Source organism: Apteryx rowi, unplaced genomic scaffold (genome assembly GCF_003343035.1).
Source record: "Apteryx rowi isolate R43461 unplaced genomic scaffold, aptRow1 scaffold_66, whole genome shotgun sequence".
Taxonomy (NCBI): domain Eukaryota; kingdom Metazoa; phylum Chordata; class Aves; order Apterygiformes; family Apterygidae; genus Apteryx; species Apteryx rowi.
The window spans coordinates 2,205,364-2,223,752 of NW_020450938.1; the positions used below are offsets into that span (position 1 = coordinate 2,205,364).

An 18,389-nucleotide genomic window follows, 5' to 3' on the forward strand; every position below is an offset into this window, starting at 1 on the left:
AAAMCCAGAAGTGTCCTCATAGGACAATACATGAGATTAGATTCTGCTTCCTTGATTTGTCAGTGTGAATACACAATTGCAGAGCACTCACATTTGCTACTGAGATGAGCATATAATTACTGGCCTCAAATACTTCCTCTCAGACTAAAATTCACCCTCCTTTCTTTTTCTTTGCTAGCAGATTTTAAAACTGAAAGTGCAAAAGAAGTTGTAACTCTCCCACCAGCTAAAACCTGTGGTGAAAATGCCCAGTAAAGCAGCACTCTAACCTCAACATTCCTTGGAAGGGAAGTAGAGAATTTTTTGCAAAATGCTTGACATTTTGTTTCTGTTGATTTTGCAACTCTGCATTTTTTCTCCATTTAATTCCCATTCTCCAAGGACCACGGCCCACTGGTTGTAGAAATTATGGAATAATTATTATTTGTAAGGTCTTCCTATAAACTATTCCTGAAACTGACAGACTTCCTATTGCATATGCTACATAACAATGTTTCCATTCGTGGGATCCAGTTTATACGAAGGAAAATCCTTTTCAAATTCCCAGAGACTAGTTGTACAGGAGAGGGGGAAAAGAGATACAGCATTTAACATTTGAAATTCTCTACTGATTTTCATTACAATGCATTCTGTCACATTAACAGATAGCTTTCTCCGTCTCCGATTATGTCAAACATATCACTTAAAATTCTACATTGAACATACTACTCATGTCTTTGTTCTACTGCACTAAATGCATTCTCTTTTAATCCTTTTGTTCCTCCTACTGTTGGATTCTTCCATTAACTTCCTTAAGTGATGCTTACGTGATTTTTACTGTTGCATTCAGATAATCTCACAATGCTTAGCATTGCCTGCTACGGTACTCACATCTGCAGGCCTTCACACAAGAAGAAAAATGTTGGTTATGGGGAAGTCTTGGCAAGTCCTTCCTCTGTCCTGTCAAACATTCCCTCCACCCAACTATACCATAATTCAAGTCACTAATTAACACTGCTAAACTTGTCAAGCAAACCCGTTAACTCCATGACTTGGTAACTCACCTGCTCCTTGCTGATCCAGATGACTCTTCCTCAGGGTCACCCAAAACATCATCTTAATTCTTCCCTTTATCATCCTCAACTTTAACTCTTTTCTGTTGTCTCTGGTACCTATTTCTTGTCCTTTCTTCCAAAAACTTTCACAGTCTAACTCTGCTTTGGTAACAGGCCTAGTTTCCACTTCTCTTCCTGCACTTTCACACTGCCTCCCATGTTACCCCAGAAAAACTTCCTCTCACAAGTCACTAAACCCATCACTACTGCACTGGTGAGTTTCTCTTCAAAACCAGGCCCTTCCCTAATGCATCCTGGTAACTACAACCCAATAACAAGGAGGCAAACAGTGAGCTCTGTGGACAAATTTTTACCCAGCTGTTTCTGTTCACTTTCCCCAGACCCTGCCTGCTCTGTGTATCATACCTCATGTTTCAGCCTGTAAGACCTCCACAAATGGGGCTGCTATTTTTCTCATGCATTTGTTTTCTTTCATATGCATTATGACCACAGGGTAGAATTTAAACCAAACCAAATCAGAAAAAGTTCCTCATTGTCTTAAGTTTGACAGTCTTCTTTAAGGCAGCAAAGATAGGCTGACTAAGCATTTTTAAAATCTCTGCTTTAGAGAAGGGTTGTGAACAGTTCCACTTGTTTCAAAAAGCAAAAAGGTCAAAAATTTCCACCGTCCACCCCTCCTTCTTCCCCTGAATCTGGCCTTACCCCCTACCTAAGATATCTCAGTGAACAGCCTACAAACAAAAGTAAAAAAGTCTTGCACCATGGTGTAAATGAGGAACAGACTTACTGAGTGAGCAGCAGAGCTGTGGTCCACCACTATCATTGGCAGCAAGGCAGCGAATGTGGTCAGATCTATGCAGTCTTCCTCCATATCTCTCTCCCCACTTTTGACCAAAGCTACATCTGCCCTGGTTCTGTAATATGGCAATTCTGTAAACCTTCTCATACTTAAGAGTCTTAAGTTCATCCTGACAGCATAACTGTGAGGTGAGAAGCTGCTGTCACCCCTGTTTTAAAGCAAAACAACTGAGCAAGTTGTATTATCCTGCTGTCCCAAAGCTGCCAAGAGAAAAGGTTTGAACACAAAGCGTTAACAAGGTTTGAACACAGGAGGCTGAACTCTCTCTTCCACGCTCAACTTATTCAAGAACTAAGACAGGTATTATTTCTGAAATTGTTAGTCATTACTTCTCAGGCCAGTAACTGTTCTACCAGGTAGTGTTTGCAATTCTGTACACTATTTAACCAGTACACTCACCCACAGCAAACCTGAGAGCAAAGCAGAGGAACCAGAGAGGGTCCCCTACACCAAACCCCAGCAAATATTACAAGACATTGAGCACCCACTCCATGACCTCCTAACCTCTCTCTCCCACAGGCACTAACCACCAAGCTTCTCGCCTTCTGCCTTCCTAACCTCTGCTGAGTAGGTGCCAAATACACTTTTAAGTCAGAGTAGTTGTTTCTAATCCATATTTGATCTGAAGTGTGTTGCTTCTGTTTCAGACCTGTGCCTTAAAACTATTTTCCCCAGCTGTTTGCTCTAATAAAAGATAACCCAGCTTCCTACAAACCTGGCCTCTTTGTAATAAGAGAGACATCGGAGGTCTCTCTCGTATATCAGATCAGTCAGTTTGTCAAGTTTCTCTGTCGAAAGCAGTGTCAAAGACAACTCATTGGAGCCGTGCAAAAAACTGGCAGTTGCAGGTGAGTTTATGATGGAAGGAGACACCTGGGGAAAGCTTCCAGATGTTGGCCAACAGAAAGAGAGCTGATAGCTGTTGGGTGAGTAAAAAGCGGCAGCTGTTGGGGCTGCCTACACTTGCTGGTGTATCAGTGCTTGTTTCCTAAGAAAGAAGAGCTAATTCAAAGTGCTGGGTCTGGGTGGATGGTGCTGAAGTAGGCAGTGGTTGCTGGATGCTCCCACAAGGACTGACTGGGGCTTTTGTCGGTGTCCCTTAGGAAAAAGTGAGAGAGCATGGTATCAATATTGAGCTCTTTGCTACTTGATGCTTCAGATGATAGTTTTTCCTAGAGGTAACGAGACTCTTTAATAGCATGATTTAAGACAACCCATTCTTGTTTCCAATATTGGGGAAGGTGGAGATTGTATTTTAAGGTGTTTTAAGTAAAGATGGGCTTGAGCTATACTAAATACAAGTTTTAAATTTACTCCACTAGTTACATGGACCCCAACTCTTCATGTGGTTCATTAGAGATGAATTACTGGACAAAGCGGGGCTACATCTGCCAGATTTTCTGATATGTGCCTTTTGGTGCAAGAACCACTCATTTCTTCTGCCTTCATGTGTACAGCCAACTTGTTTTAACACATTTGCCTCCAGACAGAGGTTCATGTCTGGAGCTTTCTGTGCATAGCCTAAAGCTCTGGTAAAGTATAAGGGTCTTTTCATAAGAGAGAATAATACCCAGCTGTGAAGTTTTGAATTTCAGACCCTCTCCAAACCTAGTGCCTCTGCACTGGAATTCACAATGCCTAAACGTCACTGTCCCACTTGAATGCCTTAAATTAGTAACTGGTCTGTTTTTTTGGGACAGCTCTTTTTTATTGTCAGCAGCTCAGCCGGTCTGATTTTAGACACCAATTTAAGACCTTTGGGCTTCAAGGCAGTGACCTCATCTTTCATGTAGCCATTGAGGAGTGAATGTTTTTCATAAGATGAAGTGTGGAATCAAAATACACTGTTAACAGGTGACTACCTATTTGTGTTGGGAGACAGCTCCAGTGAGCAAGATGCAAACTCTGTATCAACTTCCTGTGCTTGAGAGAAAGATGAGTTATAGAGGAGAGGGGGATGAATTTCAAGTTATCTGCTCTCCAGTTTTACTTTCTTTTGATAAATATTCATTCTTGACTAAAAGGCCTTGCAGACTGTGAACAGATTTGCCCTATTAATTAAGAGAAAAAAAGTACCTAGCACTGTTTTCAATTTTAGTCCTTTGTACTATATATAACAGCTCTGTATTATTAAGGTTGAGATTTGTTCCTTATTTTTGAATTTGTTTGTATTCTGCTGAGAAAAGGGCAACACAAGGAATCCATACTATTATCCTAGAGCCTCCACAACTCATCCATCATGTGGTGTAAACACACCAACACAAAGTGAGTCACTTAACATCCTGTTTGCAGTGTGCAAGCAAGTGGAAGTCAAAAAAGTAACACCTTATTTACAGAAAAAGGGCAAAAGGCACTAAAGCTTTGACAAATGTTTGTTTGTATAAACAACAACCAAACCAAACACTGAACTGCCTTCTGCCTCCTCAGACACTGCACTCTCCATTAACCTCAGAGCAACTGAATGAATATTAGGGAAAACCCGTGTTGCGAATAGTAAACAGAACCTTCCTTGAAAAGTTGTTCCTAAGCACTGCACTCAAACCATCCAGGTTTTCAAATCAGAGCAGAAGAAAAAAATATATGAGGAAGCAACTGATTTAAAATATATTACTGAATTATAAAATCAGATTATTCCTAAACAAAATACTGATCAATCATATTCATTGGACAATCATTTCAATTAATAAATACATTGGGGAGGGTTGCAAACTACTGATAGATGATTTGACAAGAAGTTGACTTTTATGCTTAGTGAATTTGTGTATCACTACAACTAATAAATTTTTATTAGTGGTCACAGAAAGATCTTCAGCAAGATCTTTCAACCAACGCTTTGCCCTCTGTAAACACACGAACAAACCCCAAAGATTGGATCAACACATGACTGTAACCAGACTATTTTTGACCTTCTGACACTAGATGGTGTCCAGTTACAGAAGCTGTAACAGCACTTGCATTAATCAAAAAAACAACATTCAGAATTGCTGAATGCTCGCTCTTACAGCTCTTGCTGATATTTAGGGTAAGCTCTTTTCCTGGGAGATTTGACTTTTGAAGTCTTATTTTTGATCTCTGTATGATCTTTAAACCAGGAACGATGAAGTCTTTGATGTGGATTCTTGCATAAACAGAAGCAATGAACTACAGAGCATCTAACTGCAAACAAGGAAATGTTAGCCAGGGTTGAAGTAATGCAAAATATCCTTCCTAAGAGTAAAGGGGGAAGTGGAAATGAGAATGGCAAGGGGGAGCACAGATAGTGAGTACCACAACCACTGCCCAACTGAGCAAACAATAAAGATTATGAAAACCAGTATGAGCAAAATGAAACTCTTCCTGTGTGGCGGGGACCTTGGCATGTGGTCTTCTACCTCTCCTCTGAAARCTATTGTAAAGCCATTCTATTATGAGGAAAATTGCAAGAAAAAGAAAGGGTAGGAGAGCACTGTAACAATATAAACAGTAACAGTATAAAAAATAAAATTATAAAAGTAAGGTTTTCAAGAACCAGACAGCAGTGTGCATTGGAAAACACAGCCTTTTCGCCTTCCACCTTTATTCCTCTATTATCCATGTAATTAAACACAGGGCAAGCATGGAAAACTCAGTTACCACAATGCTTCACTCCTCAGTTCCCAGCTCTGCTAATAAATAAGGTAGCAGGCACCAGGGGGCCTCAGTCATTCACTAACAAGAAAAGAAGATCCCATTAACTCTTCACTTGCTGAACTAACACACTTTAAAGTCTTCATTTAGCAGAAGTAAAAATGTGTCCGCAAGGAAAAGGAGSAAGGAGCAATAGAAAAGGAGCATTAAAGCTGATCTACATAGAAGTCTGTAATGAAATGGCTAGAAAAATGTGACTCCAATTCAGTTTTACTATTTGCATGACACGATTCTATTGGGGGAAAACAACAAAAACCCTTTATGTTACAAAAGTGTCATACAGGGAGAAAGAGTGATTTACAACTGAGAAGAAAAAAGGATTAGTTTGAGACATTTTGATCAGCTCTACTAATAGATAATGACAGGTTTTTATAGCAACCTATGCTGTTTGAAAAAGAAGTTCAAGTCAGAGGTGGAGCTTACGATTTCAGGGATGTTTAATTGTAATTAAAAGAGTAGTCTCTTTTCTGTTTTCCTCAAAGTGATACCTGCATATAAAAGAACAATTTAGACTCTTATCCTGTAAGATTATWACAAATCAGTGCTCCCCTACAAGTGGACTTCACTGATGTCAGTCAGATTATATATGCAGTCTTTCTCCTACGGACCCTGGGCTTGTAATTGCTAGCATACGCTAAAAATATTCAACTACTGTGTTCTGCCATGTCTGACAATCAGATGACTTCAGAGTAACTCACATTTTCTACATAATTACCTTGATTTTACTTTTTTTTATATAAAACACTAGAATACAGCCAAGTGAGTTGTTGCAGAGGTGACTACAGAGTAAAGTAACAGGGCTGCGTGATCCAGACAATTACGAGGAGCCTGAAAAATCTTCTGTGATGCCCACTCTATTTTCCATTTGAGGCAGTTGCAGCTGGATGCATCCTGGAGCTCCAGTCAGCACACTGATCCAAGACACAAAGAACAAAAAATGTTCCTTTGCTCAGCTCCCTGAGAAGCATCTGAAACCATGAAAATGTACAAGCACCTAGGGAAGCAGTACTCAAATTCACATCCTCACTTTAGGATTAGTAATTTACCTGGCGACCTGCAGCACTGAATCAGAAATATGTAATTATTGTAACTAAAGTGATATTAGGCCATTTTGCAGTAACAAAATGACATCTGATCCATATACAAGACTATAGCTAATTTGAGGATGATAAAACGTGCAGCTAGCTAGCTATTTAACTAATAACATTAATAGAGTACTCACAGTTTAAAATATTATATGTGTTATGCTACTTGATGATATACCTTAACATCAAGGATTAAGCTCTGTGACATGCCTGAAGTCATACTGTATTCAGCTGCATTTTGCTCCTGAATGTTTTGGTATCCTGTGACTGGACTGACTGTCTTTTAAACATCTCACAAGCTCATGAGACTAATGGCAACTCAGAATGGAACAAATGCAGAATCTGAAACACAGACACAGAAAATAAGAGATCTTTTCTCTGACATAGCCTTCAACTACTCTTGACTATTTCTACCTCCTCCATATCCATTACCATATTTTAGATTGCTACATTAGCACAATTATTTTGTTTGTATTATATCTTGCTAGCATTTGAAGTGACAGTCTTTAATTTAAAAAAAAAAGTGTTTAACTAGACTCCATTKTCCATGACAGCAACAATTAAATGAATCCTGACTTTCTTTTAACATAATATAAATTGTTTACATGAAAACCCTTCTTGCCCTCTGAGAAGACACTTAGCCCCAACCACCCTGCCCTTGCAGTGTGTATAACTTTGCAGAGAGGCCTGACGGCAGTGCCCCTGAACCTCACAGTGTGAGACTACAATCTGACAGGTAACAGAGTTGCTGACCTCATTCCAAYGTTAATAATCTTGTTTTTAACCAACTAAAGTTTCAAAATTTTCACATCTGGCTGGGGAGCTTGAAGTTGCTGATATTACTTTATACCAAATATTAACAGATGGAGAGTATTTTGACACAGAACATCCCACGACACTGAATGACACCAATAGCTACCATTGTTCAGCGAATCAAAATAAAGGAATGAGGAGCAAACCCAGAGAGTGGGCTTAAATCTCATCAGAGATGAGATAAGCMCCTCAAACGCCCTTCTGCCCACTCAGTCACTGCCTAATTCTACAAGGTCCAAATTTCAGCCAATGCATACCCAGCTCCCAATAGCTTGACGCTACCCAGTGCCTAAGCCCCAGGAGGGCTCTCGATGAGGCTCTCACTCTATCCTTCCCAGCCAAGCACCTCCAAGTGCTCCTGCTCTCCCATACCCAAGAGCCTTCCAGTTGCATTTTGACAGAAAGAAGCCTCCCCTGTTCACCCCAATCCTTCTAAAGCTGCAGTGTGGTGATCAATTCTCCTGACACATGGAGGAAGACTAAATCGGCTCTTATCTTCCAGGACTCCTGCTATACCCAGGGCTATCAGAGGAGAAGGGCAGTGGTGCAGCTCCTCGTTAGTTCCGAGAATTGAAACATGACTGACAGGTGCAGAAATGCCTATTTTGTGTGCAGGAATAAGACTCCAGCAAAAGAGAAGTGCAAAGAGCCATGAAGAATAATGTGCTTTTAGAATGACCAGAAAAAAAAAAAATTTAATGTAAAAAGCAAAACACGGACTCTATAGATAGTTCTTCCTAAGAACTGCATTCACTATCGCAAGCGAGCAATAGAAGAGCTTTGGTCAAGGCCCTGGTCAGGAACAAGGAGCGATTACACTCCTCTGCCCAGCACTTGTGAGGCTACAGCTGGAGTACTTCTGTGCCATTTTGTGCCCCCAGGGCAAGAATGACATTCATGAACTAGAAAAAGTGCAGCAGACAACCACTAAGATAACTAGGGGGCTGGAGTACATGGCATATGAGAAAAGGGTGAAGGAATTGCTGTCTTCCACTACCTGAAAGAAGGGTCCTAAAGCCAAATCTCTCTCACAGGCACACAGGGAAAGGACAAGAAGTAAAGGTCACTGGTATCATCTAAGGAAATTCTGACTGAACTTAATGAAAAAATTCTTCACAACCAAAGAGGTTCAGCACTGGGATGTGGCACAGGGAGGCTGTGGGATCTCCATCCTTGGAGATTTCTGAAGATGACTGGACAAGGTCCTGAGCAACCTGCTCTTACTTTGAAGTTGGCCCTGCTGTGAGCAGGGTTTTGGACTTGACATGCCTCAGAGGTGCCTTCCAACCTGAATATCTCTATGAATTTTCTAAGAAAGCATGTATTTAACACAAATATCAAAAAAATAATGTGGGTTGGGTCTTTTAATTTGCCTTTAGGAGTTGAGGTTTTGGGGGGTCATGAGTCTAAGAGCTGAGGCTGTAGGAGAAAATATTCCTGATAAAAATCTGTGAATAAATCTCTTATTGCGTGTTCCTTAACTAGCCAGTAATTAGCAATCTAATATTGTACATTTGTTGCTCATTACACAATGTCTTAAAGGGCTTTTTATACAAGAACATGTTCATTTTCCCTTTGTGATTCTTCATTCAAATAAAAATGAAGCTTAAAATGAAAAAAACATGAATTGCACAATTGCAGGAACATAAATTTGTCACAGTATTGGAGAACAAAAATGAAGATAAATTTTCTCATTCCACTACTAATAAAATACTGTGTCAGAGCAAATTTAGACATTTCAGACCCTATGGTTGCATCTGAGAAATGACTGAATCTAGCAGACAAATAAAGGACTGATCAGGCAAATATAAGTACTGCCAATCTGAATCTGAAAAGTTTGGATTTCAGGGAACACCCAGTGAGGACTGTGAGTTTTCACAGGGAGCACATAAATCTCTGGCATAAGTTCCCCTGAGAGAACAATTTCCTCCTCTCTGTCTTAATCTATGGTTAACATAAAAAACAACTTTACTGACAAACTCCAGACTCCCAAGTTTATAAAATTAATCAGTAAAATCTATCAGTTAGAGAAGTATAAGTCACAGAGAGAGTAAAGCACATAAAGACCTCAGCCATCTGACACTGCTGAAAGTTACTCCTGCCATGAGAGAGCACAGACATGTCTATCTGGAGAAGATGTGCTATGCCAAATCTTTTTGTCCCAGGACCAAATACATTTTATTCAACTGCTACGGAGACCACACCAACCTCTACGCTCTGCCTATTAGTTGGTTGCAACACAGTACAGGATCTAGCAGACATACCAGGAGTTACGCTGAGACAACTGAAAACAAAAAACTACTGGTTCTGCAAGTTAAGGTCTGCTAAAAATGTCAGTGTGGCATGAGTGTTGAGTTACAAGACATATAAGCACAGCAACTGATTACAACACATCAGTTTCTTACTGTTTTGAAGAAATCAGTGTCATGGTTTGGCTGTCAGTTGGGATCCAAGAGCCTATAAGAATATTCTGCCTGGAAGAGAATGAGTTTAGCCGTGTGCTTTGCCGCTACCCCATATACATATACGTTTGATAGGACCTCAGGCCTCTCAGATAAATGATTAATCAAAGTGCAATCAATTAAAAACACGAGATACATCTGCTCAAAGATTAGTAACCAGTAAGACAGACTATAACACAATGCAAGGAAAACAATCTCAAGCTTACAGACATGTCATCAGTGACCTTTGGATTCAAGCTGCTGGATAGGTTTAGCAACTTGTTAGCAGACTAGTGTTTCGCTACTGTTTGTTATTAAAGAGCCCCCTATACATTTGGTGTACAGTTAATATGCATTGCAAAGTCATGGCTAGAAGATCTAGTCTTGAAACAGGTGGTGCAGGTAGGGATTAGAAACCGTTTTGGCAGTATGAACTTGGGAGAGCAGCTATGTCACAAAACACCAACAGTGGCTCTGCACCTGTATCAGGAGTGAGGGAGACAGTGCTTAGTAGCACATCCTCCATCTGGTAAGGACCTGGGTAGAGTGCACTGTGACTCTCCTCTGGCCTGTCTGCTCAGGTTTCTTATCTGTGTAAAGCAGGRAAGAGGACAGGAAGGAGAGAGCTAACTGATGACCACAAAAGCACAGCGAGTACTATAACCATCGTGCTAACTGTGCCCCCCCACAACTTCACACACATTTGCATCTACTGCCTCAGAATCTGCTTCCTTTCAGTTGCCTTCCATAGCACCACAATTCTCCTTTCTCCACAACCCTATGCTCAGCTCTAGGGAGAATTTCCATTACCACCCCGAAAGCTGCTGCACAAGTTRCTGGGGCAGATCCATATCCCCCAATTGGTATGTCCCACCAACATCTGCGCAGCAGGCCTTTTTTCTCATGTTGAAGGCCCTGTACTACASAGTTCCTCTGTATGCTTCATATGTCTTCTAGATATCCCATCAGGGGAGGAAACAGTGCTTGCCCAGAGTGTGCGACGACACCACAAACAGAGACTGGATGGTGCTGAATACTTAAGACAAAGAAACCAAAGGCTGAAATATGCCATTCTGGCTACTTGTGAGACCAGTAGTTTGTCCTTGCTCACTAATTTCAGAATCCTTCTTGAGGAAAATATCAATACAACACAGAAGAGCATTAAATATTACTGCAAGCCCAACTGCTTTGCTAAAGAGTAGCGACTGCTCACTGCATTCCACAGGCAGCTGAGCCTTTTGGTAGTTAAACAGAGCTTCAGAGTCATCAGTAGGTACATTTGGAGGAAATAATAGAGTATCTTTCACCCATTTTGCTAACACGCTGTCCCAAGCTTACAAATAAGATAAAGGACAGATTTCAAGTGAAGCAGAATTTAAACAAGGGTGATTCAATCACTTATTGAACAAATTGCTGCCAGAGCCCCAGCTGGGAACTTGGATTCTGGAGGTAGTATTTAGCTCCTTCAGAGAGGACAAGTAGGGAGCTTTTCACAGCTGTATTCTCTATAACCAGAAGTATTTCCCACTTGATTTTTTAAGCAAGATCTCCATTTTACAGTGCAGTCCTGATGCTTCTCACAAGCAAGACACTGTGAAATCCTACACAAAAATAGATTGCATTTAACCATAGGTTAAACTGATGCAGAGTGAAACTGTCATTGAGGGGCCATTATCCTCTTATCCTCTAATAATCACCTGTCATTCTTAATTATATGCCTGGAAATTAAAAATCTAATCTGTTGTGACAAAATTGTGCAATTGGAGAATTGCAGAGTAAGCATTTTGCCAGCTTGGAACAATACTGGACAGGATGCCGGGTTTCAGCAAGCCACATTGGATTTTCACCAGAACAAGAGAGTTCTCTAGAGGATAAAAAGTATGTCAAAGTAGGAGTTTTCAAATACCCTTCAGACTGAAAGGTTGCTGAACCACCCCATCAATTCCTCAGGAAGTCAATACTATTTTCAATAGAATTAATTCATTTGCTCCTTATGACATTATTGACAAAACTTACTAATGTTCTTATCATTAAATATGTTTATGTTTGCTGGAAGATCTGAGTGGAAACATTTCACAAAACATTTAACTTACGTCTGCAATAAATCTGAGAAATAGTTTGTCTTTTGTTTAACCATTGAACCAATTGTTCTCCTTTCCTGCAAAACTTGAGAAACTACTACTTTGCTTCTGTGAAAACAAAGTGAACTGTAGTTACACTGAATCATTTCTTCAGACACCACAGCACCAGAGACTGAGATGACTGCCAGTTCCAGACTATTATAATGATGAAATAAATTAATTTTGATAATGAAATAAAGCATATTATTTTCCATTACACATTTTTAACACCATGCACAGTGTAAAAAATATATCTGAAATTCAGTTGCTCCTGAGCAAGACTGCAATAGTCAAGACACTAATAAGCAACAGTCAGGAAAGGGATTGGGTAGATGAATTAGACCCAGGACAGCATGGGAAAACCCTGTGTTAGGAAAAAAAAAAAGAAAAAAGAAAGATTCTATTAACTCTCTAGGGTTAGAAGAAAGCAAACAGAAAATTCGTATTTTTAATGTCTCATTCAAAACACTCCTGAACATTTAACTGAAAAAACAGGATAGGTTGAGACAGACGCCCTGGAATGGCTAATTCCAAATCTCATCAAAGGATGAGATTCCTCCCCCAGACTGCGATTAAAATATGGAATTCAACACACAGGATGCTTTAGAGACCAAAAGATTTAGCAAGATTCAAAGAGGAGGTAGATGTTTATCAGAATAATGAATCCGTAGAGTGTCAGGGCCTGGAGCACACTACCCTTTCACTAGCAGCTTAGCTGGTTGTTCAAGGCCAGCTGGTTGATAAGAGGTGTGAATAAAGCTAAAAGGCGCCTCAGAGAGCAACCCTCCTTCCCTTGAGGGCTGCTATAAAGCTGAGACTTTCACCCTGGGCCTGCTTGAGCTGCACTGTAGCCTGTGCCTGGTGAAGTACTCCACTGATCCAGACCCTGACCCATGGACTTTCTCCTTGCCCTGACCTCAGACCTGCCTCATCACTATGGACTTGCCTGGCAACCACTGGACTGTGTCTGACTCTGGTCACTGTCTCCAGACCTCATCCTCACCCTGACTTGACTTCCCAGCTTGACTTTGAACCTGCCCCATCACTTCAGACTTGCCTGGTGATCTGGTCTCATGGCTGAACCTGACTACCCTCACTTGCTCCCCCCACTTGGGTACTGTGGGACTGGTCCCTTGCTGGTGAGACCACTGCTCCTGCTGGCCTTGTTACTATGCTCTATACCTGGCTCCCTTTCCCTGAGGGAACAACCTGTCCTTGCTGCACCCTGACAGAGTGACAACAGCTGAAGCTAGCAATGAGCATATGCTGAGAAACAAAACCTGATGTTCCAGCTTTAAACAAGTTTCTCATTTTTAGGGCCTGGAACCCTGAAGGTTGTTTCAGAGCCAGGTGGTCTGCCACATCTATACTGCTGGCACAGATCTTCTGAAGCTTCTAATCTCTAATCTAGTACTCTAATCTAGTGCTAGCTACTGTCAGATGTGATACTGGAGTTAACGGATAGCCATTCGGTCTAGAAACTCAGTTCATACTAATATTGTTTCTCTCTACTTTACAGACTAAGTCAGAACTCTAGGACTCTCTTATTAACACTAAAAGTTCTGTATGCTGAGGTGTATTTTCTCTGACATCTTTGTAGTTGCTCATTGCTTTGCACAAATTAACCTGGGCTTAGTAAACAATAATTTTCTTAATGCACAAGGAGTAATATTGTACTGGTTCAAACACAAAGCAGGCAATTATCAATTTTAAGGGATCAGAATTAAAAAAAAAACAAAAAGCATTTAGTAAAGAATGAGCCCCAGGAATGCTCTAAAGGGCAGATAACCTGCAATTCCCTGTGTAGCCCCCAGCATGGCTCAGCACCAATCTCCTGCAACTCCACGCAACCCCTTAGATCCCAGCAGCCCTGCTTGCTGTCTCACTGCTCATCTTCCCCATGGTTCACTTGCCAGGCATGCTGCTCTCCAGCTGTCAACTTTGGTAGTAGTAAATCCATCTGCTCAGTACTAACCTACAGCCTTTTGCTATCCCCACTGAGGCACTGATGCACTGTAGCAGTAAAGGTGCAGGAGCTTAACCCTCAGCATCACCATCTCCAACAGGCCACACTTCAGGTAGCTTGCAATTGTCCTGCAAGCACAGCAAACCTGCAGCCACACAGTGTTGTGATGCCAGGCAGCAAAGCAACCCCATCATTAAGCTCTAGCCGCATGCTGATGCTGGTGGGGCATCAAAAAAAACCTCAGCACTCAGAGCATCTTTGAGCAGAGTAACAGATTCTGCTCCCCACCCAGTCTAATGCTCCCCATATATTTGGACTAATGCAGAAGTTTAAAGTACATATAACTGAATTATGTTTACTTGACAACGTTAAACGGCAGTTAACAACTAATAAAAAGTCTGTGTCATCCAAGTCACAAAATAGAGGAAGCCACATATTCTTTAAGAAGTACTCTCACATATTTGTTTTAAATAAAAGTATCCTACTGAAGGATACTGAAAATACAGAAGACCAAACAGCAGTTTTTCCCGATAGTGCTGTATCTTAGAACAGAAGTATCATCACTGGCTGCGAGAGTTAGCTGAAAACCAGAACTGTACAGGAAACTGAGACACCACGTATCACTTCCTTCTTCTGCAGGCACACTTTTTTTTTATAGAAAATTAAAAAAACAAAAATCTTTATTGCTGTATTGTAGATACCTGTACAGAGTGTAAACTTTAATATTTCACCAGATATGCAAATAATTCTGGAGAAAGAGTTATCGAGCACCTTCATTGCAATGCATTTTTGATATTTACAGTAAGACATACCTGATTAAGTGTATGAGTAAAATGAATTAACAGTTATAAAAAGTTATACAAAAGAATTTTAAAATGTTTTATATAGTTTGTTACTTTTATGATAAATATATAATTAAAGAGGAAGATGTCACATAGTTAAGACTTAGAATTGTCTCTGTTTAAACTGTTAAGACCTGGAAAAGAATTGCCCAGAGACTGTAGTGTTTGAAGAGGAAGTGGGGAAATGGGGATGTTAATAGCTTACTGCTCAGATCATCAGGCTGTGAAGGGTAGTGTTCTGACAGAAGGCTCCCAAGCCCTGTTTTGGTCTGTTGTTGCAGGTAAGCTGCCCTCCCAACACACAGTGTGGAAGCTAAACTTCACTCCCAGATACGTACTGTTGCTTTGACATTAGAATGTGCATTTTCATTTTCCCTCCCCACTCCAAACTCAGTGGTGATAACAAAAACATTTCACCTTCGCTTTGATTTCCAGTATAGCTTTTTGCTGTTACTGAACACTGGCACATGAATGGAGCATCACCATCACTTATTTTCTAAAGCCCTAAGACACAGGTGACCTTTCTGAAAATCAGGTTTTTAACTGCCATGGTTTCTCATGGTCTGTGAAAAGGCATGTCAAGTTTGCTAAAAAAGAAAGACGGCTAGGATGAGATTCAAAGATCACTTTCAGGTTTATGATATAGGATCAAACATAGAAACATTATTAAAAAATCCTCGGGAAACAAACAAATGTGACTGTCTCTTTAAAAAACAAAGATATTCAAATGAATCAACACCCATTCTTTGATGAACAATTAACAATTGAGATCCATATCTAAAACCTGTTCTGTGGATTTTAGGAAACTACTCCGGAACCCACATCAGCCAGATGAAAAATAAATCTCTTGAAAACCAGTGAAAATGTTAAAAACAGGCAGGGTAATAACTACCCTGTCAGCAAATGGATAAGGCATTTCTGTAGCAGAAGGCAAGATTCAATTTTTGAAAATGAAAGGATGCTGGCAGTGGAAGGAATGCAGTTAGGCGTTAGATGTGTGTTATTACTAGGTGTTCTCAACCACATCTATTCATCCTTGGGACCCCATGCTTGCTTCTCAGCTAAAGCTGTGGCCCAGCTGCACTTGTGCCGGATTAAGCATGTCACTACGCAGATGAACTGCTGCATGCTCCAAGGTACAGCCCTGTCTCAGGATTGAGTCACATCATACCCTCTCTATTCTGTACTTTAATTTTGACAAGAGACACTAACTCCTAGCCCAGCACAGGTGCAACTAGGCCCCCACAATCATCTTTAAAAGCAAGAAGACAGTATCACAAGGAACAAGAAGCAGCTGGACCCAACCTGGGCAGCCCAGTCTTGCCTAACTGGTACAAAATGGTTATTGCTAGTGTGTGTGGCTGCAGGTGTCTGCTGTGGCCTGCTGTCGGCAGCATGGAGCACTTATCTATCTTTAGGGTCTGATTGTGCTGACAGGAGTGAAATATTTACAGTGCATTTCCAAAAGGAGCCTGCTGCTCTAGCTTGTTTTAATGCTCAGTTTCTTTCTATACAATCCACTCCAACTGTGTTGTCAGGGCAGCGGCAAGAACGGCCTCCTGGGGTAGCCAGGCAAAGGTGAGTACAACCACCATTATTCACCGTACAGTAGTTATGTCCTGAAAAAGAACAGAGATGAAAATGTTAAAGAAAAACAAGAATAAAACCACTAAACACATTCCCCAAAAGTACAGATTTCATGACTACACTAGAAAGACAAGCCACACTGAGGTTCAGAGTGAAACTCTGGGGAGATGGGAGTCACCATATCCTTTGTGTCAGCTTCAGATATTTACCTCAAAGATCCAGATATCTGTGACAGAGCAGGAGAAGCAAAATGAAGAAACTGAGCTGTTTCTGAAACGCGCTTTATAAACTGGCTGAGTGGTCACACACACATTAGAATGAAGAGATAGTGAGTGAAGAAATATAGAAGTGAAACAGAAGAGGACCAAGTCCAAAATTGTACAGGATATCACCCCTGGATAGCAGCCACTACAAAAACACAGAGGAATGATCCATTTAAACAAAAAAACTAGGGGCAGGGGAGAACACTGATGTTGAGGAATAAAATGAAAAAGAAGACAGTGTCATGGAAAGAAGGTGACAGGAAATCAGTCAGAGAGAAAGAAACACTTAACAGGCATATGATGAGAGAGAAATGATGCCAAGGTTCTGAATAATATAAACATAAGCATTTACTCAAAGCACACAATGTTGTTTTGTTATACTCATACAGTGCCTACCACAATGGAACTGTGAATTAACTAGCAGTAACAAAATAACTGGTTTCTTAAGTATGATATTCATATGCATCTTTTTATACTCTGAATGAAACATGCACTTAAATTATTCAATATGTATAATAAAAAACATATACAATTTGAACACAAGTTATCTTAGGGGGGTTTTTTTGGTCTGAAGTAAAAGACCAGAACCACTACAACTCTAGCAGCATTGTAATAATAAAAACGCAAACTCTTCTAAATGCAATTTGCTAAAAACAACATAACTGAGCAGTGGTATTGCTCCCCAAAGAACAAACTGTTATTTCAAGACTATCAACTTCCTCTCTTCTAAGCTTCAAACGAGGCTTTTCAATAATACCTCTGAGAATCTTAACATTCACAGAGCAGAAGGATCAGTCCACCCACCCTACCACCTGCTGTTTTCTGAACATTCCTTTTTTAAAACACTGGATCCCATTAAGGACATCTGGAAGACCATGATGTTTCTATAGTTTTAAGTTAAGAATAAGTAAATAAAAGGCCCTAGCCATGAATATAGCATTCAGTTTAGATGATGGCAACATAACAGCTTTTGCTATATCAGATCTTCGTCTTGTTCATAATCCTCATCTTGATCTTTCCATAAAGGACAAAACAGGCCCCTTTTCCCCTCCCCATTCTGGTTCCACATGGCAACTACAACTGCTTTTATGGAACAAATTTTAAGTGGTTTTTAATTTCTCAGCAAACAGAAATCTAAGCAATAACCAGTTCTTCACTAACTACCTAGACTGGTCAGCAGGCCCCCAACGGGAGCTGCCGATAAAGTCATTTACATGCTGAGGTGTTGCACAGCTGGAGAAACTTGAGGAACATCTGGATTACCTCCTGGGCACTGAGCAAAGGCTGTAGTGATTCCATAGAGRCGAGAACGCTTGTGAGGCTGGAAGTTATCATTTTCTATTGAAATTGAGCGATCCACAGCTACAACAGCATCCCTTCAGTATGCAGGAGAGAATATACAGAAGTGAGATGAACTTGGAAGTACAGGGAGCAAGAAAAAAAAAGGGAGGGGGGAAGRAATCTGGAGCTGCTTTTTTTTCATGATTAGGCAATGACTTCAGAAGCAGAAATCCCTCAAGACCCCAGCTTTCCTGGGCAACTCAAACACATTACAACCCTCATTCTAGACAGCAAAGAGATCTAGCAGCAGGGAGCCACTTCCAACATAGAGTTACATCCCTCTAAAGGAACACAACTGTTGGTAGTTTTGACACACTTCTCCATATTCTGCCTCTTCAAYATTTTCAGTGG

General features: G+C 40.6%; 1 protein-coding gene across 1 annotated transcript in view; it reads right to left on the minus strand.

Moving 5' to 3' along the window:
• Positions 1 to 14,933: 14,933 nt before the first annotated feature.
• NID1 (nidogen 1) overlaps positions 14,934 to 18,389 on the minus strand; it is a 41,227-nt gene continuing 37,771 nt past the window's right edge. The window contains exons 18-19 of the mRNA XM_026085072.1: positions 17,961 to 18,073; positions 14,934 to 16,466 (exon numbers count right to left, since the gene is read on the minus strand). Of these exons, the coding sequence (XP_025940857.1) occupies positions 16,345 to 16,466; positions 17,961 to 18,073 (235 nt within the window). The 3' untranslated portion in view covers positions 14,934 to 16,344. The remainder of the gene's footprint in view (positions 16,467 to 17,960; positions 18,074 to 18,389) is intronic.